The sequence below is a fragment of the Lontra canadensis genome, unplaced genomic scaffold, assembly GCF_010015895.1.
Source record: "Lontra canadensis isolate GAN:19392208 unplaced genomic scaffold, GSC_riverotter_1.0 scaffold2, whole genome shotgun sequence".
Taxonomy (NCBI): Eukaryota; Metazoa; Chordata; class Mammalia; order Carnivora; family Mustelidae; genus Lontra; species Lontra canadensis.
The window spans coordinates 25,838,640-25,864,080 of NW_022630996.1; the positions used below are offsets into that span (position 1 = coordinate 25,838,640).

Consider the following 25,441-nt stretch of genomic DNA (forward strand, 5'->3'; position numbering starts at 1 on the left):
TGGAGGGACTGTCTCTTTGTTTATGAAACAGAAATGGCAGAGTGAGAGCTGGACTTTGTGTGGTTAGAAGTCCTTGATTCACACCATACCTCGAAAATAAGTTGTGAGAATACAAAGCCCTTAGAAAGAGACTCAGTGTTCTCAATTAAGAATTAAGATTAAAATGTTACTCACAACGTGTGATACTACATGTTAAGTGCTTTGCCAACTACTGTGCACCATACTGATGACATTATAATTAGCTATGTAGTCAGGTCATCTTATTAATGTGTTTCAAGCTATCAATTTTTGAGTGCCACGTTCTGTGCAAAATACTTTATAGGCTGGTCTCATTTCATCCTCACAACAGTCCTAAGAGATAGGTACTATGATTCCCCACATTTTACAAATGAAGAAACAGCTTTTTGAGCTAATGTCAGGTCACACAACTCTGCATGGCAGAGTAGGGAACATAAATCCTAGGCCACTGGCTTAAATTCACTGCCTTAACCCCCTGCTCTATGACTTCTTACTCACTCTATATTCTATACCGGCAGATCTTTTCTTATGCTATTTTACAAAGGCTCTGCTATTATTGCTTCATGTGCTTTTATCTCTCACTTCAAATCTTCCCCTTTGGAATTCTGATTTATGGAAGTTTGGAAAATGTGGCTTCCTCTCGATTGTGCTTAGACTAAACCAGCAACACAAAGTGGCACATTTGAGGTTAAATGGTTGCATTTTTTCCCCCAAGGAAAAGACAAACAAGCAACAACATCCTTAGATTTCCTTTTCTTTGACAAGTAGAGTTGGAGATAAAACAATTAGTTATGCCCACAATAGAAAAAGGACTCAGGATATACATAAAAAGCACAAGCAAAACTGGGTATTCGATATTTTCTTCTAAAAATAATTTAAAATAATTATTCTACATTTTAAAATGCATGTTGTAAGCAGATAGAGAAAACAGATACATATAGACACAATGGAAATAAAGTATTAGTTTTATGTCAAATTCATATTATAATGCCAAAAGCTATTTATTATCATCTTGAAACATGAAAATGAACAGTTTTACTGACAACACAATAATTCTCTCTAAACAATAAAAAATTTGAAAACTATACAATAAACTGCTGGCTTCTGTGCCGTATTGTGAATTAATTAATATTAATTTTGTTAAGATGATGTATTTTTATTTTATTTTATTTATTTATTTTTTTAGTATTTTTTATTTTAAAAGATTAGAGTTTGTTGGACTTAAAAGTTATCATGACTGGATCAGTATATCTAAATCAGATCTGGCCAAGAGTTTTTATTTGTTTTTTCTTTTTTTAAAGATTTATTTATTTATTTATTTGACAGACAGAGATCACAAGTAGGCACAGAGGCAGGCAGAGAGAGAAGAAGGGATGCAGGCTCCCTGCTGAGCAGAGAGCCTGACCTGGGGCTCGATCCCAGGACTCTGGGATCATGACCTGAGCTGAAGGCAGAGGCTTTAACCCACTGAGCCACCCAGGCGCCCCAAGAGTTTTTATTTGTTAAATAATAAATGGGTTCATGGTCATGGTCAGCTTCAAATTCTATAAGCACCAAGAAATACAAAGTTCTTTATAAGGAATTTTCCAAACAATAGTCAAATTGAATTTTTCATTCTCACCTAATTCTAATACATTCTTCTATTATGATAATACATTTGTGGTAAAAACAAGAGAAGTTTACATTTCCAGATATGTAGAGGTAAGATTTTTATCTTCTATCATTGTTTGAATCTTCCTTGGGTTATGGAACTCTTATGTTTAACATCTAGGAGGTTTTTAAAGAAATGTTTGATTACAAATGAATGAATAAAGCCAAAAGGTGTCTACATGTCATCATAATGGTTATGAGGGAGAAGGAAATTTAGCTATGATTTTAATAACCTAGGCTCAGCATGATTAGATAAATTAATAATTTCTCAGATTTCTAAAGAGTCACACGCCAACACCAAAAAGGGTATCCTTATTTGGTTAATGAAAAATTGTTCTGTTTAGTTGTGGAGAAGTGATACTCTTTAAACTAATAGCAGTGGTGTTCTAACTTTATTTGTGGCCATGCGTGGGGATTGGTTTTAAAGCTCTCTACTTCATCCGGTAACTCCCTGGAGTACAATCTCGCAGGAATATGATAAAAATCTAATAATACTCTTTAGAGGTGATGCAATGTGGCTGATAGAGAAGGTCAAGAAAAATCTCATTGGAGATGACCTTATTGTTTGGTGACTTGGCTTGACATTTTTAGCCCCAAATTGGTTTTTGTAATTAAAGAACACTGTGGCCTTAGTCTTCAAGAAATATTGGATGGAGAATCTAAAAGAAAGTGCTGTAATTCAATCTATCACCTGCCCAATTGAGACCCTGCTTGAGAGGGGGCACTTAGAACTTTCATTTTTAGTTAAGTGCACAAGTCCAACTAGATTATGGTATTTTATATTAGAGAAAAACATCAACAAAAATATGAAATCCTTGTAAATAACTCCAACCTTCCTAAAGTCTAAACTAATTTCAATGTAATATATATAAATTGTTAGACCACAAGATAGGTCAATTACTTTTAAGGAGGCATTTGTTTAATCTTAATAGACTTTGCAAATAAAAGAAGGGAAGGTAGAGAAATACCAAACAAAATACACTCTAGGACATCAGTCTTCTAATGGTCTTTCTCATTATTTGATAACATGCTAACAAAGGGACAAGAAGAACAATAATAACACTGGGATGTAAGAGCTCATGTGTGCTGCCACTTAGAAAAACAAGGATGCTGCAGCAAGATCAGAGCAAAAGAGCAATGTTCTTCGGTACATTAAAAAAAGGGAGAGAGGAGTTCTATGGACTGAATTTTTGTGCCCCTCCCAAAGTCACATGTGGTAACCCTAATCCTCAGCATGATGGTATTTGGAGATGGGGCCTCAGGAAGGTAATTATGTTATAAGAATTGAGTGCTTATGGAGTTAGTCCCTTTATAAGAAGAGATTCAAGGGGCACCTGGGTGGCTCAGTGAGTTAAGGATTTGACTTTGGCTCAGGTCATGATCTCAGGGTCCTAGGATTGAGACTCTCTTGGGCTCCCCACTTAGCAGGGATTGCTTTCCCCCTCTGCCCTCCCCCCGCCCCCCGTTTATGTGTAGGCGTGCTCTCTTGTTTTCTCTCCTCTCTCTCTCAATTATTAACAAAAAAAAATAGAAGAGACCCAAGAGAGCTTGCTTCTCTTTCTCTTTCTGCCATGTGAGGATGTAATCCGAAGGTAGTCTTCTGCAAATCAGAAACCATGCCCTCACCAGACACCTGGATCTGCTGGTACCTTGATCTTACACCTCCCAACTTCCAGAAATGCGAGAAATAAATGTTTGTTGTTTAAGCCACCCAGTCTATGGTATTTCTGTTATAGCATCCTGAACTAAGACAAGGAATGACATAGTTTCTATCTGTATCAACTATCTTTAAAAACACTGCCTCAAGTTGGTAATCATCATTTGTGTCTAGCATTGTGTGAGTGCGTGTGTTTGAGTGCATTTTATGATGTTTGCCTGAGGCAAGATAATTTTAGTTGTTTTATAAAATAAACTATTGGATCTGTGTTGCAAGGAAGGTAACTAGCAAAATTAAAAGCAAAACCCAAATGTCCTATGTACCCAGAAAGCTAGTGGTAAAAGCAGGGATGCAGAGTTTTAAGCACAACCATCTTTCAAAGCACTTACCACTGTAAAGTTCCTTCTTGCTTCATGTACATTTATTCCCATCCTCAGGACACTAACTGAATGCAAGTTTTTTCCAATAGCTGTTATTGTGCTCCCACCACTGGCAAAATAAAATAGAAAAACAGTAATATTGAGAGGTCCTTTCTCTACCAAGTATTTTAAGAAAGAAGTTAAATTACATCCCATGTAGTGACTGAAATTTACAGTCACAACCGAAGTCACATGGAAGTTCTGTGGTAACTATTTTTTTGGAAACAAAGTTATTGAACTTGAAAATATATTTTAAAATTTCTATTTTATAAGTTGAAGAAATGTGTTTTTCTTTTACTCACAAAATATACAAAAGAAATATTTTTTCTCTTTTAAAAATAAATCCAAATGAAATGAACTTAATTATTGTTAGACAGAATTGTGGAAACAAGGCAGACTGAACTGGGCCCAAAGAAATACTTATTCAAAGGGAGTCTGGTATAGGGGAAAGTTGCGTCCAAAGTAGGCAGAGCAAAAATACACTGAAGAATGGAGGGAAAAAAGGTAACTCCTCTTTTGGGCACTAAAGTTAGTACAGACTTGATATGTACATAATTTAAGTGTATAAATACTAAGGTGTCACATTAAACTGTTGCACTGAAATCCATTTAACATGTAATAGAGTAGGATAAAATGTTTCTTGGCATGAACCTAGCAATGATAAAGTCAAATTGGACTCAGAACCTGAATGTAGTTTTCACTCCTGAATTAGAAAGGTGGCCTTTAAAAGAAATGCAACAGCATCAAAGTTAGAGATAAAACTGCAATTCCTCTTGACTATTTGACAGACAAATCATTCTTATGTTCATTATTTTCTTATAGTCATCAGAAGCTTTTACTTACCTAATAAAAGATTTGGTTGGATGAATTGCATAGACAATGGGGTCTTCTTGGTAACTGAAGCTGTTCATCTCTCGGTTGGCTAAGTCAATTTTCAATTTAATAGGAAACTCAGTTGGAGTGGTTTGAGCTGGGGTATAACATTCGAGAATACTATCTGACACACTGAACAAAAAAATTAAGAAAATTGACCTTAGCTATTAGATGCACATATTTTAGAATTATATGCATAAATCAAAAGTGTATTACTCATTGGCTCCTAAATGAGAAATTCCAGATGTGTTTAGAAAAAAGTTCTTTTTTTTTTCTTTAAAGATTTTATTTATTTATTTGACAGAGAGAGAGATCATAAGTAGGCAGAGCAGCAGGCACAGAGAGAGGGGGAAGCAGGCTCCCTTTGAGCAGAGAGCCTGATGCGATATGGGGCTGGATCCCAGCACCCTGAGATCATGACCTGAGTGGAATCATGACCTAAGCGGAATTATGACCTGAGCCGAAGGCAGAGGCTTAACCCACTGAGCCAAACAAGGGCCCCCCAAAAAGCTCTTTCTAATGTAGCCTATTTACATTTGACTGGATCCCAAACTGAGCCTTATTGTAGACAAGCCATCTATGATTTCAAAACATTTGGGATTTTAAGCAATTTTTAAAGTATCTTTTTGATATTTGATTAAACTGAGTTCTTTCATCTCTAAGAATCAGAAACCTAACTTCCCTCTAGACCCAATCTCCTTTATGTTTCTCACGTCCCCGAAGTGATTTAGCCAAATTGTAAATCTTGATGGAAATATTTAATTTATTGTCAATTATCAGAGTCTCATAGCTCATAGCATAGCCAGGATACTAAGACATAAAACTAGAGAAGGTAGATGCGAAGATGAACTTAAAAAGTGGAATTAATCAACACAAGGGAAGGGTAGAAAGATCAGCAAAAAGGTAGATGGATATGGGAAGGAGGAAGTTTTGTCAGTAGGGGAGTAAATAATATACATCTTGATTTTCCTCCACACACACACAAAAAGAACAATCTTTTCTTGATTTGTTAGGTATAGATACTAATCCTATTTGATTGATGCAACAAAAAATAATTTACAACACCTTTTTAAAGTACATGTTTTTCCACCAATTGAAATGTGTCTAGAATTCCCACTGTTCAGGTACTTTCCATTTAAAGTTAGCAAGGTGCCACCAGTCTTAGGACCGTAACTTGGAGAAATACTTGTTATTATAGGATCCTGCAAAGGAAATAAAAACAAAACAAAGTAACTTGTTAATTTTATGACTCTAAATAGATTAAGTAACAAATATCCTATGTTCTCAAAAATTAGTGCTTCGACTTACCACATAGGAAAATTTACTGTATTGTGCTGTCCCTCGACCATTTGCAATAATTATGGATATATTGAAATGCTCATTTACTGCAGGACCAACTGTGCATTTCAGCCTGAAAAAAACCCCAAAGTTTAATATGTTGCAAATCCAAAGGCATTTTCTGGTTTGGCTGTTTTATGTGAAGGAACATTAACTATAAATTGTGAGCTGGCTAATCCGAATAGTAAACAGAGTTTTGTGGTAAGCATTAGGGCTGAATATCATATATTTCCATTTCTGGACTACTGCACTTCACATAGACAACACAGGAACTGTTAAACCTCATCAATATAGACTTTGCCAGTAGAAAAATTCATAATAATCTAAGTTGAAACCTCTAAAATTATAGGTTAATGTTTGGCATACTTAAGATAAAGAAATATTTCAACACCATATGAAACAATGGGCTAATATAAATAAACCAAATCTCTTCATTAAAGTATGTCAACAGGTACATTTCTGTGGTTACACAGAAAAATAGTGAAGTTGTGACAGACTTTCCACAGAATTATTTTTGAATTAATAATCTTACAGTCCTGAGAGTGTATAAATGTGATTTGTTTTATTAAGCAAATTTTTAAAGAAGAGAATGAATTATGTCTTACTTTTACAGGTTCTAACATATAAAATTAGGAATAACGACTCACAAGGAAGATTTCTAGAAAGAATTTGTTTGCCCGTTAGCCTAAACAAGGACAACATTAATTGATGTTTTGGTCTCGGTAAATGAGTACATTTAGACCTCTGTGTGATCCTGGAAGGAATTCTACAAGGCATAAAATAAACACTTGATAGAAGAGGTTCAACCATAAAGCTTGAAATGTTTGGCTGTTATTACTACTACCTGATAACTAAAAATTTCCAGATCCTCCGTTCAGTATGGGATTTACATTTGATAGAAGGCGAATGGAGAAAATGGTGAAACAAGCACACCTCTTGAATCAGGAGAGCTGAGTCTGAAGGCCTGTTAAATTCTCGCTCTCTGGATTGCCTCTACTAAACTACACTCTACCTCTTTTTTTTTCTTTTTAAAGATTTATTGATTTATTTGTCAGAGTGAGAGAGCACAAGCAGGGGGAGTGGCAAGCAGAGGGAGAAGTAGGCTCCCTCCTGAGCAAGGTCCCTGATGTGGGGCTCATTCCCAGAACTCGTGGGATCGTGACCTGAGCGAAAGGTAGATAGATGCTCAACAGGCTGAACCACCCAGGCGCCCTGCATTCCACCTTTCTGAACTTCAGACAATACCTTTGTAAAATCCGTATGGTATTGCTATCTTCTGGGATGAATGGCTAAATGAAATACTCTCCTTACATTACAATACCAATAAATATCAGCTGAATGTAAATTTAGGTGCATCAAAAAAAGAAAGAAAGAAGTCTCAAAAATGTGACTGAGCTGCTTTACTACATTTCTGAGGTTTAGAAAGTAAATTTAGAAGAGAGGGTCTTTATTGAGCTCTTTTACTGATTTTTATAGAAAAAGCCATTGTAGATTCTATATTTGAAGACTTTAAAGATGGAGCAGCTTCGCCCAGTACTGTTCTTTCAAATCTACCCAAACAATTTCTAAAGAAATGTTACAAAAATGGTTGAAAAATTCCCCGATGCTGCACTCTTCTTCTCTTTACCTAGCTAATGTCACCTTTCTCCTTTTTTAATCCCGGTAAGTAAACAGGGTTAAGAACAAAAACAGTTCAGCAAGCGAAGTTAGAGGGCCAAGACTCTTTCTGATTCAAGATGTGGACTTGTGGGACAGTCTTTACAAGCATTCATTCTAAGATACAACCTGTTTTTTCCAACCACACCCCAGAAAAACATTTTTAGATCCTTACATATTTGTTGTGCTCTCACTTAAGGTCAAGGTGCAGCTCTCATTTCCAAGGAGAACTTTGGTTTTCTTTAAATCAAATTTATTATTCCTCCTGAATCCGAAGTCCCAGCCACATATGGTCAGCATTGTCCCTCCTTCCAAGGGTGCGCTAGTTGGGAAAACCTACAAGGACAACCGAGAACTTTAAAAAAAACTCAAGACATTATTTTTTGTTTGTGTGCAAAACAAACACAACATGTATTCTCACTGAAATTTTTCTATTCTGCCACTGTCTTTTTTTTTTTTTTTTTTTTTTAAGATTTTATTTATTTGTCAGAGCAGAAGCACAGAGAGCAGCAGGCAGAACAGGCAGAAGGAGAAGCAGGCTTCCCGCCGAGCAAGGAGCCAGATGTGGGACTCTGGGATCATGACCTGAGCCGAAGGCAGATGCTTAACCAACTGAGCCACCCAGACAACCCTATGCAACTGTCTTAAAAAGTGGAATTTTCACTGCAGGAAAAAGGGTCACAAATTTCACAGATGCTGGAACAAATATTAAAAGTATCTAAGATGTGCTGATGAAATAAGTTGTTTTCAGGAGATTCACAGATGGGACAGAGAGCAGATTCAACCAGGGTGGAAATGAAGGGCCTTCTTGGGCCACTCTGAAGTGAATTCAGCTGGTAATCTTCTAGGGTGGAGTAGACAGTTTGAGCCCAGACTTGTACATTCTTGTAACTCTCATTATAACTCTTTCATGGGCCTCCAGTTCAAACTCTGATCAAAAATCTTTCAAGGGCCCTAAAAGTTAAGCACCAATATATGTCTCTTTCTGTGCATGAGCTGGATGTTTGCTACAATCTTGTGCTACGGTATTCCCCAACGAGAGAAGTAAAAATACCTCTTGGTATCCAGTATTTTCACAGTTGCTTCAGCAGCTATCATAATACCGGACACATAGATGGTATTCAATATATATCTACCATTCCCTCATTCATTATAAATCATCTACTACATGCCAAGCACTAACAAATGAATAAATGAATCTATTTCTTTGTACTTGTTAATTCATATTTATTACCGATCTGGGATTTCCTTTCTTTCTTTAAATGTGGTCACTGTTTGATATATACCAGCTGGTTAGCTGACACACCCAGCTTTTAAAAAATTACATAATTTTAAATAAATACATATAATATGTAATTTCTATTAGAAATAGATAATAAAAAAAACGAGAAAGAGCCCCAAATATGATCTGTATTGTAGCAATGTTTCTAATTATCTCTCTTGGCATTATTTTACATCTCATTTCTAGGGCTGATTTTTTTATCCCCCATGTTCAATGTTAAATAAACAGGTTCATTTTTCTATTGCAGGCTTACTTTTGGTGTGTTGAAAGTAAAATGTGAGCTCATTAATAAAATTTTGGCAACTGTGACATAAGATAGCAGTAGGTTCTTATGAAGTCTATAAGACAACTCTCCTTAGGCTAAAACTATTAAAACAAAACAAATTTCCAAGTTAAAAATAAGCTTCTCTTCAGCAGCTTTGTCACAATTGAGAAAGGAAATGCTCTTTGGGGGGGGGCATATTGTAAATTGTGCTGTAAAGTACAATGGTGGGAAAACAAAGCATCACCATAGAGGCAACTCAAAAACCAATAAAGGTGTTTGCTAAAGGCCAGTTAGTAAAAGTCCAAAAGTGATTCTTTTACAATTTAAAAGGGCTTTTAGCAAAATTCAAATTTGCAAACGTTTTCACTCATCCCAAGTAAACAAATGCAAATCGAAGTTTTAATTTACCCTTGCTACAAAATCCCTTTAAAGTCTTGGTTTAATGCTTTTATGATAGCTATTTTATGCATAAAATCCATTACACACTTGTGCTGTCCATGAAAACTTACCTTGTCCATGTCTAGGCAAAGGAGAACTGGTCGAGGAAATAAATGCCTGTTTATTACTATGTTAGAAGTCCAGGAGAGAGAGAGGCATCTAACCCTCCTGACTCTCTTCAGCCTGAGGCAGCCACACAGGAGATTCCCCCATAGAAAACAGTTGCCTAAGGCTGATGTTGGCCTGCTTCTGACGCTTAGATCCCCCCTTTCTATGTAAAAATTGAAGTCTGTCACTCTACAGACATCATCACTTTCTACACAAGGCAAATGGATTGGGTGATGATTTGAGAAAAGACACCGAGAGTTGTTCCATTGGTGTGCAGGCAGCAGAAATAGAGATTATAAAACCTTTGCTAGTCGGTTGGTCAGGATTCAAAAGTTCAGCTCAACTTAGCTTTCCTCCCTGGGCTGAGATATTAGAGGAGGGCATTGGAACATTTCCCCCTTAGCTTATGGGGTAATGTTCACTCTTCCAGGGGAAAAGGAAGGAAGCGGTTTTGGACAACACACCCTCGGATAAACCAACAATGAGCTGGCAAACTCTGAGTTATCCTGAGGGGAGGGAAACTTTGTGGGAAGGAAATGAGTGTCCGGTATAAAGCCACAGAAGCCAGGTCTCCCACCTGTCTGGATAGGGGAGAAACAGCTACCAAAGCAACTAGCACCCTTTCACAGGTGAAAATGATTTAAACGATCACATTTTCAAAACCCACCAAGATAATACATGAGAATGCTAAAACAACAATAAACCCTCCCTGGAAAATTAGAATTGGCCTCTTAAGTAGTTAAAAAAGTTATAAATATATTGGTGGTTGGCTGAATAACACCCTAACCCCACTCCGCCCCATAAAATACCACTGTTGCTTCTTATCTGAGTCTTCCAATCAATTAATAAATCATTTTATTGTCTCACTGGGACTGAATTCAATCCTACAAGATATGACAATTTTATCTTAATAAATTCAGAACGCATTGGAAAGTGCTCTTCCTTTTCTGAAGCATTTCTCATTGCTCTTTAAGTATGAGATCAGATAACATGTTTGAAACAAAATAATGGGCTTGCAATCCTGAAATCTCTCTTATGTGGAATTGCAAAGAATTTCAGCCACTGAACATCATGTACCTTGCAAAGTAGGTTAATTCACATTTACTGGAAAGTGAAACTATACACTAGTTGGGTTTTGTGCCTATAGTGTTTAAGACAGATAAGAAATAGATGAATAATCTTATTTTTTTGCAGTAAGAATGCTAAATGTTACGGTCTAGTGCAGCATGAAATCTTCCTAACAACTATGAACCGAAAGGGATTTATGGACTCAGCTGCACTACTTTCCTCCTAGCTGTACAGCCCAAGCCTCACTGACTAGTGCACAATGCAATGCAACCTTTTAAAATCACCAACTACAGAAAGTTAGGAAAGGTGAGAACAGAGGGAGATTTAATACTGTGAGAGATTCTCTGGTTCCAGAAAATCCTAAAATATTTGGTTGTCTTTCAAAAACCATTTTAATATGGCTTCCATAAATAATAGAAGGAAGTATATTGGTCAAATTAAATTGTTCCATTTGTGCAGGCTCTAAACCTTCCCTGTATTTAAAACACAAGTTTAGCTATTTTTGAAATAAAATTGTTGTGATTCAATTGAATGTATAACACCCCCCCACACACACACACACATACACACATGTACTCTCCCCATATCTCTTTCACGGAATTTCTGAGTTCAGATTTCTAGTGTCTCAAATTGCCAAGGCTGTGTTTAAAAAAGTATGAAATTGCACATGGTTTTAAAAATATACTAAACCAAAAAAAGTGTGCATACTACCACAGTATAGATTTAAGTTTGTTTTCTTACTATCTTCCGATCAAGCTAAATCTTAACCACTGTGTTTCACCTAACAGAAAATGATTTGTTTAAAACCCAGTCACCCTGCACAAATCTTGCCCCAAACCGTAACTAAATGAAAACAGCCATGCGCTTGGGGGGCGGTTCTTGTTCTGACTTGCACACTTTGTTTACTTGGGCTTGAACCAGGCGACTGAGACCTTTAATTTGAGTCTTTCACAAGAATCATTACTATACGTGAGCAGGGAAGGTACATACTGGGTCCTCACAGGGAATTATTTTCAAGCAAAAATGCATTTGGATCGAGACATTTAAAAAAATTGCCATGGGAGATTTTCATAGTACCAGCTATCTGCTTAAACGAGTAAGGCAGCAGAGAGTTGGAAAGCACGGCCACAATGCCATGACTGAGTTCACTGCTAGAAGCTGAGGTCTCCAATAGGAGGAGGTACTTTTTTCTTGTTCAGACCACACTTCCTTAATGTCTAGAAGAGTGCAGCTATATGGTATGCAGTTAATAAATATTTTTGGAATGAATTAAAGAATGAAGTGGCTCACAGAGTATAGATGTTAGCATTAGTCATCAGTTGCATCTATACTGTTCTTCCAGGAACTCTGAGAGAAGGCACATAGCCACCCATGGGTGTTCACTGTCCACCTGCCTTCTACACTGGCCTGTGAAGTAACCTCTAGCCTTATGTGTGATGAGACAAGGTCACCATCCATACATCAGACAGGAAGAAATCTTCTGCCCTTGCTGCCACAGCATGGCATCTCTAGCTTGCATGGTTCAGCTTAAGAGTCTGGGTTGTGCCATAAGCAGATCTCTGTGTGTGGTTGAGGGTCATGTTTGGGCACCTGGTAGATTAAGTGGGTGGTGAGCAAACACTGAGTCAGATTTGGTCAGGAGGGAAAATGTCCCAGGGTGAGGAAATGGGAAGCAAAGTTGCTCAACATCCACCACTTTTTTATTCACAAAGCACTAAGGGAGAGCAACTGGCTCAAGGAGAGAACTACTTAGTGAGTATAAAGCACGTATTTCAGGTACAGGACTCAGGTATGTATATTTCCCAGAAGGAAAACCTTGGAGAAGGATGGTGCTTTTGCTGATGTCTCACAGCTAAATGAATAAACTGAATTTAGAATTTTTTTGTTAATGGGATTTATGTTTACCAAAAAACATACATGACGGCTGACAGATTCCTACCTCATAGATTGTAGGCAGACAGATCTCCTGAGTCCATGTTCCAGTGGGGCATTCCTCCAACTGCACACATTTATCATGGCACCAGCCACACTGCACAAAGGGAGGCGCGGAGAGACACTGACTGCAGGACTGGAAGTGATCACAGCCTAAGCCATTCAGTGGGATCTTGGTGATCTGTGAAGAAAAGTGATGGAAAGAGCTTCCAGAGGGTTTTTTTGTTTGTTTATTCAATGAAAACTAAATACACCAAAGATACATGTAAATATAATTGTATGGAGTCTACTAGGGATAGTACCTATGTGTGAAAATCTTGTAATAATGATTAAGTGCTTTAAACAAAAACCCAAATTCCTTTTTTTCCTCTGTTGTTGGTGCATATGTGATAATCACCACCATTACTGTCCAGGGAACACAAGGACTGTCATGCTTTGTTAGAGGTTTTATTTAGTAGGGACATTTTGCTCTGTCTGAGACAATTTTAAAATAACAAGAGAGTATAATTTAAGCGGCTGGAAAACACACCTGAACCCCTGGGAAATTCTAAGTAAGTTTACATATCATTCGGCATCAAGATGCACCTCCTTCTCTCAGGGAAGAGGGATTACCGGTTGGTGTCAGATTCCAATGTACATTTCAGGACTTATCTACTTGCACTAGAGTTCTGCCCTTAGGACCATAATTCTCATTCTGTGTGTTTTTCTCATTGAGAAATACAGGACAAAAGGAGAAATACGCATTTGAAGAGCACCTCCCTTTGGTCCAATCTTTCTGAATAAAAATTTAACTTGGTTTCAGAACATCTCTGGAATACTCAAGACATAATCAGAGGGAGAAGAGGTGAATCCAAGACCAAGAGAGAAGTGAAAAAGGACCATATAAAGCACACTGTAAATATCCACTCAGGAAAAACCTTCCTGTGGAAATAGGGCTTACCTTCTTCCCAGTGACAACCAGTGTGTAGCCATTTTGGTTTAATGGGTGCTCCACAATGGCTTCAGGAGACACAGGGTGGGAATCTAGGCGAAAATTCACATGAGGGGTTGATGATCCTGATCGAGAAACCACAACCTGAGAGACAAAACATAAATGACTTCAGTCCAACAAGCTCAGTTTAAACATAGTGGAAAACGTGGATGATAATGCTAATAACAGATTAGGAGAGCTCATGGGTATTTGAACTAAAGGCCCAGTAGTTGATCTCATTGTAAATCAATACGACATCTCCTAATCTCCTGTCTTGAAGACAGTTCATCTGAACCCCCAAGGCAGACTTTTGTATATGATCTTTTAATTGTGTATAAGGAAGGAGATCTTTCAGTCAATCAGCCAGTACATACAGACAAATCCTCACAATTTCATTGGGAACTGGAGGAGCCAAAGCTCTCCCCAGAACAGAAGACTTCACTTATGTTACAAGGATTTCAGATAACTTTTTAAAAATTTATTCTCCCTCCCTGCCCCAATGGGCAGCTTTCCTTGACGTAATGGAACAGAGAGTGGATGGGGAGTCTGGAGGATCTGGATTTAGTTCCAGCTTTGCTACTCTTAAGCCATATTTATGGATCTTCTGAGGTCAAAATAGGCCTTCAGGTACTTTAAAATAATGTGCTGTTGTTTTTATAAACCATGTCTAATCAGATGTTATTTCTTGGATTATGAAGTTCTGCTTCTTGACTTGGTTTTATAATAAGGTCTGATGGTTTTAACAATGCTTTGGAAAGAAGATTTGATGACTTGTGTCATTCTTGCTTTCAGGTATTTCTAATTTGGGATGTTTCTCAGCTATATAATTTACATCTTCTCTAACTGCTAGAACCCAGTAATAATGAAGTCCAGGGATAAAATCAGAATGACTGGGGTGCCTGGGTGGCTCAGTTGGTTAAGTGTCTGTCTTTGGCTCAGGTCATGATCTCAGGGTCCAGGGATCAAGCCCTGCTCTTCATGGAGTCTGCTTCTCCCTATCCCTCTGCCTGTCCCCCCGACACCCCCACTCCCTCTCTCTCAAATAAATAAATCTTTTTAAAATTTTTTAAAAAGTCAGAATGACTATCAGAGATGAACACTAAGACCTTAGGAGAGTTTAGGAGGGCTCGGAAAGCATTTTATTCTTAAATAGGCAATAGGTTTATATCTATATGAGGTGCAGGAGGCTGAGTAAAGCCTTGGGCTTGAAACTGCCTTTGTGCAACATTCCAAATACTCTTTTATGTTTCATTGAAAGTATACTTATTTGCCATGGGTATGAAATCATGGGACAAACATGGGAATCTGTGAGATGATGATTAAATAACCATTCCCTCCACCTTAGCCTTTTCATTTGTAAAATAGGAATCACAATTACGGGTGTAATTAAATGGTTAATACTCTAACAAACTTACACACAACATATAAATGTTTTGGGGAACTAGTTGCAAATTTTTACTTCAGCACAAAGAGTCTAGATGCTTGAAACAATTTGGGAAGATTCCCAAAGTATCTAATTTGCTCCCAGACAGTGGGTTGTTGATAGAGAAATGAACATACATCCATAAAAGCTAAACATCATGACATTTTGTTCTAACACTTGTTCTATCCCAAACACTCAGCACTTTCAAAACATCTCCATTAAGCAGGGTGGCTTATATTTGCACAGAAGTTAAATGATGCATCAAAGGTCATTTGGTCAGGATGAGAAAGGATGGAAACTGTTGTTATTCCTAAATGTAGGGCCAAATAGTTATCTCTGACTTTTGTAGCCAAAGCAAAAAGAAGTTCAATTACCAGTCCTACCTCCTCGCTGGGTGCAGGTTACAAGTAGAGTATCAAGATATCAGACTTTTAATACCTCTATCCCAAATTATCCAGATTTCAGTTACTCAGTTTTTTAGTTTTGACTCACTTCTGGTGCTCACCACTTGTTTTTCCTATCTGCCCACCCCCATTTTTTTTTTCCCTATTTCCCTGATTGTTGCCAATCACTTCCAACTACAAAGGTGAAAAAAAAAATCTGTTCCTCTCACACACGAATCAAAACCAAAATCAAACCCAGCCTCTCTTAATAACTGGACTCTGTTCTATGCCTTATTCTGTAGTTTTCACTTACTGAAGATTATTCATCCCTCTGAACCTTCCTATGAACATTTGCATTTTGCCTCTCTCTTGTAGCTTCCATTTTATTCAGACCTGCTACATAACAATCAACTCCTAGCACTCTCCTTTTTCTCCTTTTTGTTCTCTTTAATATCATTTCCCATATTTATAATAAGCAATCCCTTCCTAATTACTAGGTCATCTTCTTTGACTTTATCAGATATCTGAAGCCCATTCAAATGTTCATTGCCCAGAAAGGATTAACCTTTGTCTTTCTTTTCATAAAGAATCTCTGGAACTTGGGTAGATTGATTTAACGTATTCCCTGTTGAGACTTTTTGTCTGGAGAGCACCATTCATGGGGTGACTGAGCCAGTCATTGTGCTAAGAGCTTTAAATGTTTATTTGTTTACTTCTCACAATAATCCTACAACGTAGGTACTATTAGTTTTTCCATAAAGAAAATATAACAGAAAATTGCAGCTAGAAAGTATAAGAGTCAGGTTTACAAGGAGCTTTATCTAATGCCAGAATCCGATTTGCTTGACCTCTTAAAAACACTCAAACTGCTACACTCTTAGAGCACCAGAGTAAATACCAATAAAAAGCTTCAACTCCGAGCTCTCAAGAGTCATTCGTGAGTCAAAGCATTAAAACAAATTTCACAATATATTTGCCTTGCCAAATACTCCTTGTTTCAGTAATCTTGGCTGCAAGTGTGCCTAAGGAGAGAGACTCCACATCTAAATAGTTTTTGATGGCACAGAGGAAATGTTACTACTAGAGCCAGTGAGTTCTACTTTTGATCACCAGCTAGGATGAGTGTGGCTTCAAGCAGAAAATGGGATGAACCAGAGAAGACAGGAAGGCTGTAGGGAAAAGTGAAATACCTGGAGTTTTAAGCAGAGGCCATATCTCAGATGGAGATACCTTTGTGTTGATCATTAGCCCTTTCTCTGCAGGGACACCTACTGCTATAAAATGCCAAGAATGCTTTTCTATCATTAAATCCTCCCTTTATCTTATTGCTAGAATTCCAAATAATGGAGTAACCACTTTAACCTCAAAATATCCCTGTAGCAAGTTTTCTTTTTTTTTAATTTTTTTGTAAAGAAATTTGAAGTTCCTTTTGGTTGTCATGGAGATACTTCTAAGGACAGAACTGAATCTAGCATTTAAATTTAATTCTTAGGATAATTAGTATGAATAGAAGACTGGCAATTATCTTTGACTATGTTGAGAACTAATCTTTAATGCTTAGGTCTCAAACTGTTCCCCCTCCCCAAGCCCTTTTTCTTTAACGCTCCTGAAAATGCAACACTAATATATTTGGGTGTGAGGGAGTTAGGGAGGAATCCAAAGGTACTTGATTGTTGTAGCTATGATCTCAAATTATCTGGGAAAGGACATGAGGAAGAAATACATGTACAAGTAAAATAAAACCTTTGTGTCTAGGCTCTAAAAATCCATAAACCTAAACAAATTAATTTTGTGTGATATATCTTCAAAACATTAAGGCCAGATTCTTAGCCCATACACAGATTTACTTTTCAAATTCTTATTTATTTTATAGATTTTATTATTTATTTGTCAGAGAGAGAGAGAGGATAAGAGTGAATGAGTGAGTGTGCACAAGCAGGGGGAACAGCAGGCAGAGGGAGAAGTAAGTTCCTCATGAGCAAAAAAAGCCCAAGTCAGGACACAATTCCAGGACCCTGGAATCATGACCTGAGGTGAAGGCAGACACTTAACTGACTGAGCCACCCTGGCATCCCGAGATTTATTTTTGGTTAAATTGTTTTAAAATTTAATTTTCCTTAAGAATGATGAACACAGTTTAACATGAGATATTTGTATGTGGCTTTCTCTCCATTTTTTGTTTTGTTTTGTTTTGTTTTGTTTTTTAAGTGCTCCATGCTGGGCCAGAATTCACCCTGAGATCAAGACCCGAGCCAATCAAGGGTCAGATACTTAACCGACTGAGCCAGTTAGGTGCCCTACTCTCCATTTTTAAAAAATGCACAATTCAGTGGTTTTTGATATTGTCACAGATTTGTGCTACCATCACCAAAATCATTTTGGAACACTGTCATTATCTCAAACAGAAACTCAGCACCCTGTAGCCACCACCTTCTTCATCTGCTCATGCCCTCCAGTCCCTTGCAACCACTAATCTACATTCTATCTCTATGGATTTTCCTATTCCAGACATTTTACACGAATGGAATCCTACAATATCTTGTCTTTTGTGACTGGCTTCTTTCACTTAGCATAATGTTTTCAAGGTTCATCATGTTGGAACATGTATCAGTACTTCACTACTTTTTACTGCTGAATAATGTTCCATTATATGGACATAACATATTTTATTTATCCATTCATCAGTTGACAGACATTTGGGTTATTTCCACTATTGTGAATACTGCTACATTGAAATTCACATGCAACTTTTTATGAGAACATATATATTTTCATTTCTCGGGTGTACACCTAGGAGTAGAATTATTGGATCTTGTGGTAACTCTATACTTAATCTTTTGAGGAACTGCCATGCCATTTTCCATAGGTGTGTACAATCCTACATTCCCACCAACAATGTGTGAGGGTTTTAATTTCTCCACAACTTCACTGACGTGTTATTTTCCGTTTTCTTGATTACAGCCAACCCACTGTGTGTGAAGTGATACTTTATTGTGATTTTGGTTTGTATTTCTTCGTCAAATTTTTTTTAAAAAGATTTTATTTATTTATTTGAGAGAGAGAGGGAATGAGAGAGAGTGAGCATGAGAGGGGTAAGGAAGGTCAGAAGTAGAAGCAGATCCCCTGCTGAGCAGGGAGCCCAATGTGGGACTCAATTCTGGGACTCTAGGATCATGACCTGAGCTGAAGGCAGTCACTCAACCAACTGAGCCACTCAGGTGCCTCTTGCCAATATTTTCTTAAATTAAGAAAAAGGCAAGCTTACTTCTGGAGGTTCACAGTCTTCCATCCATTCCTTCTGCCCGAGACTGTGTACCAGGGAATCACCTACTTAGCCTCCCAACCAGTGTTCTGAATATCCCCTCAGAGTCAGACTGGGTTTTTGTAAAACAAAGTACTAAAGATGCTGGAGGTGGGGAAAGGATAAAAGATGGAACAAAAGTGGACTAGAACAATCAGTCAGAGTCGGGGTAGGATCCCTGGCCCTACTGCTTTTTTGAAACCTACTGTCTTTGGCAGTACACACACTAAAATTGAAGATCAAATAAGTTTTCCTTTTGTAAGAACAGGACTTATGCAGTTCTATTTCTAGGAAAACAGAACTGAGTAGAACCTTTGATTGCATCTAGACTGATATCTAGTTCAAAAATTAAGAAAAATAGAGAATTTCTGTTAAGGAAATTTGCAATAAAAGATGATGTAGATTACTGGAGTTTGAAACTCAGTGAGAAAAAAATGTGAATTGAAAGAAATGTGACAGAAGGAGATGACACCATTAATAAACAGATGGGGTTATAACTGGGTGTGACCTAACGGATCTTGGGAGTGGGTCTGCTTTTCCTATAGTTCCCAATACAGGGTTGGGCACATAGTAAGTTCTAAAGGCGTATCTAAAGCCTAAATACATGAATAGCTTTAAATGAGAAGCTCACGTAAGCTTTGATGAAGGGATAAGGTTTTTTAATGTTTCAGATATTTAGATAATCTGCGAGAGTTTTGATGTACATTTTCAGGATAGGGCTTCTAATGCCTCTTGCTTCTTGCCTACTGCAATATGATGAATGTTTGTGTTCACCTAAATTCATATGTTGAAATCTTAAACCCCAGTGTGATAGTTTTAGGAAGCGGGGCCTTTGGGAGGCAATTAGGTCATAAAGGTAAGAGTCCTCATGAATGAAATTAGTGGCCTTATCAAAGGAACCCCAGAGAGTTCTCTTTCCCTCTTTCTACCATGTGAGGACACAACAAGAACAGCCATCTATGAACCAGGAATCAGGTTCTCATCAGAAACCAGATCTGCTTCTATCTCGATCCCGAACTTCCTAACCTCCTGAACTGTGAGAAGTAAATGTTTGTTGTTTAAGCCACCCAGTCTATGGAAATTTTGTTACAGTAGCCTGCACTGGTTCAGACACCTGTTTTAGGTTTAGTATCTTCCTCAGTATGTGAGAGAAATTGGTGTTTGTGTAGAAAGAAATCAGATATAAAAAGTAGAGCTATTTATTTCAATCGAGGTAAACATCTAGTTTTCTGGAATGGGAGGGCGGGGGAGAAACCATGAGAAGAAATAGAAATTGCTGATTGGTGCTGACAGCTCAAGAGATAAAAGTGGTACAACAAGGTACCAGGTGGCAAAGTTGAATTAAAGGAAGCTTTATTCTGTCCTTTCCTTCGTTCTTTTTGGTAAATGGGCATGAGAGCTTCTATACCAATCTGGTACTATAAATGCCAGGTATATACAAAAAGCAAAACAATTTTCCTTATTGTTGCAATACTGATGTGCATGTATGCTGAAATGATTGTGAGTCGAAATAAGTTAAAACCAGATTGAGACCTTTGTAAAAAAAAAAATTAAGAATCTAAAATCCAAATAAACTAGTAAATTAAAAAATTTTAAATAATTAATACTTTCAAATCAATACTCCAAATACAGTAACTATAGGATCTGTCAAGTTATACAGAGTATATCTGTTTTTGAATTTTAAAAGTCATAAAAGTTAAAAAAAAACTTTCGATACACATACTTCATGTTTTATTATTTATTTATTATTTAAAGATATTTATTTATTTGGCAGAGAGAAACACAGTGAAAGATGAAACACAAGCTGGGGAATGGGAGAAGGAGAAACAGTCTTCCCATTGCGCAGGGAGGCTGATGTTGGGCCCAATGTAGGGCTCGATGTGGGACTCCATCCCTGGACCCTGGGATTATGATCTGAGCCCAAGGCAGACATTTAACAACTGAGCCACCCAGGTGCCCCATACTTCATGGTTTAAAATATCTCTCTACTCATTCAAAAAAGCACCCACACAAGAAATCCCAGTTACTCCCTATTACCAAAAAACAAAACAAACAAAACCTTAGCATTTTCCCATGGTTTCAAATATTTATGATGTTTTAATTTTCTACACATATGACAGTGTATGAGATGTATTTCAAAAGCATGCATAAATTCATTGTAGGAGACTATCCATGCATCGGGGTTGATTTTTAGTTATAGACAGAGCTCTGAAATCATTACTTATAATGGTTTCTTTTTCAAACAAAAGAAGTTTCAGAATTCATGGGTATATTTTCTTCTATTTTTAAAAATATTTATTTATTTATTTTTATAAAGGATATTTACTTTGACCCACATTTTTTCATGTGTGGCAGCTATGGATTTCAACTAGACACAGTGTGTATTTTCCCCTAGACTTGATGTTCTTCAATGTTTTTAAAAAAGATTTTATTTATTTGAGAGAGAGAGACACAGTTAGAGAGGGAACACAAGCAGTGGGGAGAGGGAGAGGAGCCCGATGTGGGGTTTGATCCCAGGACTGTGGGATCATGACCTGAGCTGAACGCAGATGCTTAATGACTGAACCACCCAGGCGCCCCAAGATTTATTTATTTTAGAGAGAGAGAGAGTGCATGAGAGTGCATGCATATGCATGAGTAGGGGGAGGAGGAGAAGGAGAGGGAGAGGCAAAGAATCTCAAGCAGACTTCCTGGTAAGTGTGGAACCCCATATGAGGCTCGACTATAGGACACTTGGATCATGACCTGAGCCCAAATCAAGAGTCTTACGCTTAAGTGACTGAGCCACCCAGGGGCCCCAGATTTTCTTCTAAAGGAATATACCAAATTCACCATTCTTTAGGGATGTAAATAAATCAGTGATGTACACATTAAAAAAGAAAGGCAGATGATACTTTTATCTGAGCTTTTATAATGGACCAGTAAATTAGCAATCCCTAAAGGGAAATGTTTAAGTTCAAGCTTCATTTGCCTGGGTCTCTGCTGGATGCTCATAGCACTGACGAATTGATGATCTGTGTCTACATTCTCTAAAATATCAGTGATCCCAAAGGTAATGTATGCCACAGACTTCCAACACGACGATCTGACATACTATGATGGTGGTATAGGAACTGGAAGAACTTGAAGACAGGAGGTCAACAGATGAATTGATTCTTCTTAGTGGAAGTGAGTAATTATCCTCAGGTTCACTGATTACTAACATAATCCTTTAAGTAATGGTCATAAGTAATGATCACAAGCAAAGAATGTCTTTTTAGGTGATCCCTATATCCTTAACTTTCTCGCGTATGATCCAACTAGTCCAGGCAAGACGCACAAGAGAACAAGGGTGATGAGTGGTAACGGCATCAAGGAAATGGGAAGATGGGAAAGGGGATGGGAGAAGAGCAAGGATAATGCCAAAGAACCAAGTGACAGCTGTGACAGTGCCCAGGCAGTGGCCACTGTATGCACACAAGATAGCTGCTCAATAAGTGTTTGTGGAGCTGAACTTGAAACAAGTCTTGAAAGTGCCTCCCCACCCCCAGCACACCTGATATAGGATATACTCCCTCTCCCTGGCCTGACAGTCATGCACGGATATTTTAATAGCAATGCCTTGCATCTAGAGATTAAAGGCCTTATACAAGAGATGTAAAAAAAAATATATATATAATATATATCAGGCATTGTTTTTGCAAGTTGATTAGATGAGGAGCTCAGAAGGGGAGACGTGGGCAATCCCTGTGATTAGTCCTGTGATCTTCATGAGTAACTGTGTTCCCTCTCCCACGTAGCCCTGCACACAGCACTAGTGTTCCAGAGCTTTGTTCTTTTCAACATCCCCTCCCCCTTTAAAATTTGAAAGAAGCCCTGTTCTCACTGTTTACTTATACTATCTTGAATAGGACTTATCATATTATTTTACTTCAAAGCATCCCAAGAGGGTGGTCACATAAATAAAAACTGGTTTTGAAATCTGCATCTATGTTGAGCTGCAGCTACAGATAAACTCTAATACATGTACACATCAGTATATTTAGATGGTGTTGCACCTGTATGAGATAAGTTACACATGTTTAAATGTTAGAAACATGTCAAACATGTCTTTTCTGCCATACATAGAACGTTGTTAGCTAAACAATATAATTCTTTCTAACCAAGTAACCACTGTGAAATACCTGATTCACTTTACACCCGACAGCTGGGGCTGAAGCTTGTATTCCCAGCCAGAGCTGAACATAAGCACAATAGGAAAGGCAGAAACAGCTGCAAACTCTTGAGAGAAAACATTTGCAAAGCAACTTTGACTTTAGGCTTCAGGGTAGGAAGGAAGTAAAAATCATTTTTCTGTTCCTTTTCATGTATGACTGCTGTCTTTGGAAAAAAAATTATGTTCATTCTATTTTATAACAGAAACTCCACAGTATTATTAAAACACGAATTTTAGGAACTTAGTCCTGTCCACAGATTTAGCACTTTATAGCAGTCAAAACATTTATAGAACTTGGTAGGACTGCTTGGCAAGCTTAAGCTAGAAGGTCTTTGCTGCATGCCATGACTGACTCCTCCCCCAACATTATTTGCTGTAAACAAACTGGATTTTAGTGATGTTGATTGTTTGATCCTTCAAGTGCCTTGAGTTTATTTACATAAAATTTAAGGGAATGGAATTCTCTTGGACAAGTGTCAGAGAAATGAATCCTATGTGGGTCTCAACAGCCCTTTGTCTGTGTGTCTTTTTCTTTTGCTATCTTGGTATCCGGTACAGGTTTTTATCTCTCATACTAAAGTTTCAGGGGCTCCTGGGTGGCTCAGTGGTTAAGTGTCTGCCTTCAGCTAAGTCATGATCCCGGGGTCCAGGGATCCAATCCCATAATAGGCTCCCCGCTCAGTGGGCAGTCTGCTCCTCCCTTTCCCTCTGCCCCTCCCCTGTCTTGTGCTCTCTCTTGCTCACTCCCTCAAATAAATAAAACCCTTTTTTAAAAAATTAAACTTTAGTTCCTTAAAGGCAGGTTCTGTGTCACTGCTTCCTTTGCTTTCCTTATTTGCCTAGTAGAGCAAAGTTAGTAAGTTCCCAATATATATCTGATGAATTAAGAACCATGTGGTTTAAAAAAAAAGATCAGTGATATCAGCACTTCACATAAAATAAGTATCTACTTACTTATTTTCATCTTTAATGTTTCAGATGCACAGATAATGGGCATAATATAGCTTCTTTTATGAAAATGCTGGGAGACAAGAATAAAACACTTGTCACAGCATTTCTGTTACAATGAGACTGATGCACGACATAGCACTTAGGCGGTAGAATCTGTCACACAGCAGAATTTACTCATTTATTAGAGAAATCTACCTAAAAATGGGATTTTATTACAACTTTAGAATCTGGAAATAGGCCAAGAACCTTCTGATGTAAAAGAATGAAAGACCTAAAGTGACTATAGAAAGCTTATTAATATGAAACTGGGTGGATGAGGTAATAAACAATTTAGAAAAAAAGCAAAAGTAAAGATAAAAAGTCAATATAGTGAACACATTAAGAATTCAACAGATGCCAGATTCTCTCATGCCCCTTCAAATTTCTTAGAATTCTAGAGAATATTATAAATGTCAATTAAAAACATATTGAAAATAACAGTATGTATTTTACAAGGATAATTGATACAACTATATTTCAAATACTTTAGAATGCTCATGAGTATAGGGGGGGACTAGATATCCAGCCTTCAGATTTTAAGGAGTTGAGACAGAACGAAATGGTTTGAGGTAGGTAAATAAGAACACTGGGCTGGGAGAGAGAGAGGAGTGGGGAGAAAGTATAATAATGAAGCAGTGGGAGGATGGGAGACCAAGTGTGGGAGCATTTAGATAATAGGATCTATATGATTAGTTTTGAGCTAGGAAGGTTTTTTTTTTTTAGATTATTTATTTATTTATTTGACAGACAGAGATCACAAGCAGGCAGAGAGGCAGGCAGAGAGAGAGGGGGAAGCAGGCTCCCCGCTGAACAGAGAGCCTGATGTGGGGCTCAATCCCAGGACTCTGGGATCATGACCCGAGCTTTAACCCACTGAGCCACCCAGGCACCCCTGAGCTAGGAAGGTTTTACTTAGATGTTTTATGACCTTGAAAAAAATCCCACTGTGCCCAACTAGTACAAGAAAAGCATGATTTAAATTATGGCAATAACCAGTATCCATATACTATAAAAACAGTGGTAATTAAAAAAAATATGTATTATAATAGAATACAGATAGAAGATGTGCAGATGGCCAAGTCATAGGAAAACATCATTGTCCTCAACTGGTTTTCTAGAAGTCACTGTCTGACTAGGATGTTAATTAGATCAGATGATTTTGGAATAAGACTCTCTTTAGAAGAAATTTCTAGCATTTGTAGAAAGCCAACATTTCCATGGATGCTATGGTCATTGTGCATTAATAAAGAACCTACTGAAGAACTCATGTTGAAAGCACTACCCAATAATTATTAAAGCAGTCAAAGAGATTCAACACAAGAACATTTTAATTTCTGCGAAGTGCTGATTCTTGTATCTAGGGAACACGATAACTGCAAGTCTGAAATATGAATTTTTATTGTATGGAAGTATGTTGCTATCCATTAAAAGCATTTCTTAATAAAATCTGTATTTTTCCCCCCAGAATTTGAACT

At 37.5% G+C, this 25,441-nt stretch overlaps 1 protein-coding gene across 2 annotated transcripts in view; it reads right to left on the minus strand.

The window, feature by feature from the left end:
- MET (MET proto-oncogene, receptor tyrosine kinase) overlaps nucleotides 1-25,441 on the minus strand; it is a 113,622-nt gene that overhangs the window by 31,278 nt on the left and 56,903 nt on the right. For both annotated transcript variants that reach the window (XM_032870879.1, XM_032870871.1), the window contains exons 4-10: nucleotides 13,645-13,779; nucleotides 12,712-12,885; nucleotides 7,787-7,947; nucleotides 5,926-6,028; nucleotides 5,683-5,819; nucleotides 4,588-4,749; nucleotides 3,715-3,814 (exon numbers count right to left, since the gene is read on the minus strand). In XM_032870879.1, coding sequence (XP_032726770.1) covers nucleotides 3,715-3,814; nucleotides 4,588-4,749; nucleotides 5,683-5,819; nucleotides 5,926-6,028; nucleotides 7,787-7,947; nucleotides 12,712-12,885; nucleotides 13,645-13,779 — 972 coding nt within the window. The remainder of the gene's footprint in view (nucleotides 1-3,714; nucleotides 3,815-4,587; nucleotides 4,750-5,682; nucleotides 5,820-5,925; nucleotides 6,029-7,786; nucleotides 7,948-12,711; nucleotides 12,886-13,644; nucleotides 13,780-25,441) is intronic.